General features: G+C 38.6%; 1 protein-coding gene across 1 annotated transcript in view; it reads right to left on the minus strand.

Annotated features, from left to right (window-relative positions):
- LOC101863736 (C-type mannose receptor 2) overlaps nt 1-1,445 on the minus strand; it is a 13,649-nt gene extending 12,204 nt beyond the window's left edge. Inside the window, exon 1 of the mRNA XM_005095561.2 lies at nt 1,193-1,445. Within this exon, the coding sequence (XP_005095618.1) occupies nt 1,193-1,259 (67 nt within the window). The 5' untranslated portion in view covers nt 1,260-1,445. The remainder of the gene's footprint in view (nt 1-1,192) is intronic.
- Nucleotides 1,446-2,236: the final 791 nt, after the last annotated feature.

The raw sequence follows: 2,236 nt of genomic DNA on the forward strand, positions 1-2,236 counted from the left end.
TTTTTTTTTTTTTTTTTTTTTTTTTGCTGTCGTAGACAGTGAAAATATAATCGAAGCAACAGAAAAGTAGTTTCTTAAGAGTTTGCAGAGAATATCGTGAAAGGAAAAGAATTTTTTTTAAGTAGTACTTGATAAAGCCCGCGTGGGACGGACACTCTCTGTTAAAAACAATCCGAAAAGACTAATGCAGTTTTTGGGACAGCTGAATGGACATTAAGATCTTGAACTCCAAACTCTCAATGTAAAACCTGAAGGTAAACCAGGAAGGGGCAGGCCCCTGGCAACCTACTTACTCTAATGTATCGAATAAGCACCCCCCCCCCCTCTCCTACCCCCGCTTATTAATGTTTCGGTTTTTGCCCATCCCGCCCCCTTGCTTCTTATTCCATACCCCCTGTTTATTATTTTTTAGCATGCCACGACCGATGATCATGTGAAACACTATATATAGAATCTAGATATCTGAATGAAATTTCTTTCGTGTGTGTGTAAATTGCCCTCAGTATTAGTACCAGTACCGGGTTGGCTACCTCTGTTCATTTTAAAAACTTCTGTACATTGGTTTATTTTTTTTTAATGAAACTGGTTTGTTCCTAAATGGGAAATGTTGTCGCAGTAACTTACTAAAATCACTAAAATGTTATTATCTCTTGTTCTTTTATTCACTGAAGGAGAAATAAAACAGTTTGTACAGCAGTATGAGGTTGAATGTGCCACTCCACACCCTTTTTTTAAATTTGATACCTTAGATTAGAGAACCCACTCAAATGGGAGCAAAACGTTGGTCTGATACAACCCGATTCTAAGATGGAAGACAAATAATTGGATTTTTCGCACTTGTTTATTATTATCCATATTATGACGAGGACAAACTACTTGAAACAGATACTAAGATTATAGAAATTTTCGGATTTCCGTAACTCTCCCTCCCCCCACCCCCTCCCCCTTCGCGCAAACACACAAACGTCATACATCCACTCAAACCTCCGAATCTTGTATATATATACCAAGCTAGGTTTTATTTTAAAAGGAAAGGCACAACATAATATTGTATCGTTTGTTTTAAATACGAAGGCCGTTCTTATCGAGCCAGACTCATTACCATTAGTAAGAAGAGTGAGACTGTTGGCCACTGGACACATTTTTTGTACGAGAGAGAAATTTTAAAAACTACATCACAGCCACAACTCACCAGAGTCCGAACAGAGAACCACAGCAAGCGCCAAGAACGGTAGTAAAGACAGTGTTGTCTTCCCCATTGTATATCTCTCAGAAAAGAAAACTGTTATTCATTAAACCCTCAGTCGGTGGAAGTTTCGCTACGTCTTTACTGACGCTCTAGCAACACATTTATACCAAACTTTGCGGTAAAAGGAAAATGGTATCTAGAAATCAGCGCAAGTATTTCATTGGCACGCAATCCGAAAACTACAATGAGGCGTTGCCCGCGCCAATCGTTATAATATTATGAACCGAGTCAGATACAACTAACCAATCAGTGTCACTTTGTCACACCATTTTAACCCCCACCCTCACCCCACCACCCCTAAAAAAATAACCCGACAACAAACAAGCCAATGAACAACAACAAAAACACTAAAAATAAAAACAAACCCAGCCATTGAAGCTGTCGTTCTTTTTTTTTCTAGGCTTCATAAAGTAGCCCAATAACATTATGACACATTCATTGCTCATGCTTATCTGATTGTCAACCCCACTACCTGATTATTGTTGACGAATGTGAGAGAGAAGCGAACCATTCGAGCTGCTTCTATCGCTTCTGATATCTTGTGCTGATCCAGAAAATAAGATATCGCGCTCACAAAGTTTGTTCATCTTGGATGGCATTAACATCCGTCAAGAACTATGATCTGTTTCTGTTTCCTATTTATTGTATAATAGGTGAACATAGTGGTGCTATATGTTCTCTTCCTCTTGACAATATGAGAGCTTTCCGTTCCCATGTTAATGCAGTTTTATTGTCTGAACTACCTATCTTTGGTGTAAGCCAAAGTCTCTTTCCTCTATTGTACTCTTTTTACTAAAAAGGAATATTTTTGTTTTGCGGATTTATTGCAGTTATCACGTAACGCACAATATAAGATCGTTTATTTCACAATCTAAAAATCCGAACACACACAAACACACACACACACACACACACACACACACACACACACACACACACACACACACACATACAAACACACACACACACACACACGCACGTGAAAAC

The sequence above is a fragment of the Aplysia californica genome, unplaced genomic scaffold (genome assembly GCF_000002075.1).
Source record: "Aplysia californica isolate F4 #8 unplaced genomic scaffold, AplCal3.0 scaffold00107, whole genome shotgun sequence".
In the NCBI taxonomy this organism is placed as follows: Eukaryota; Metazoa; Mollusca; class Gastropoda; order Aplysiida; family Aplysiidae; genus Aplysia; species Aplysia californica.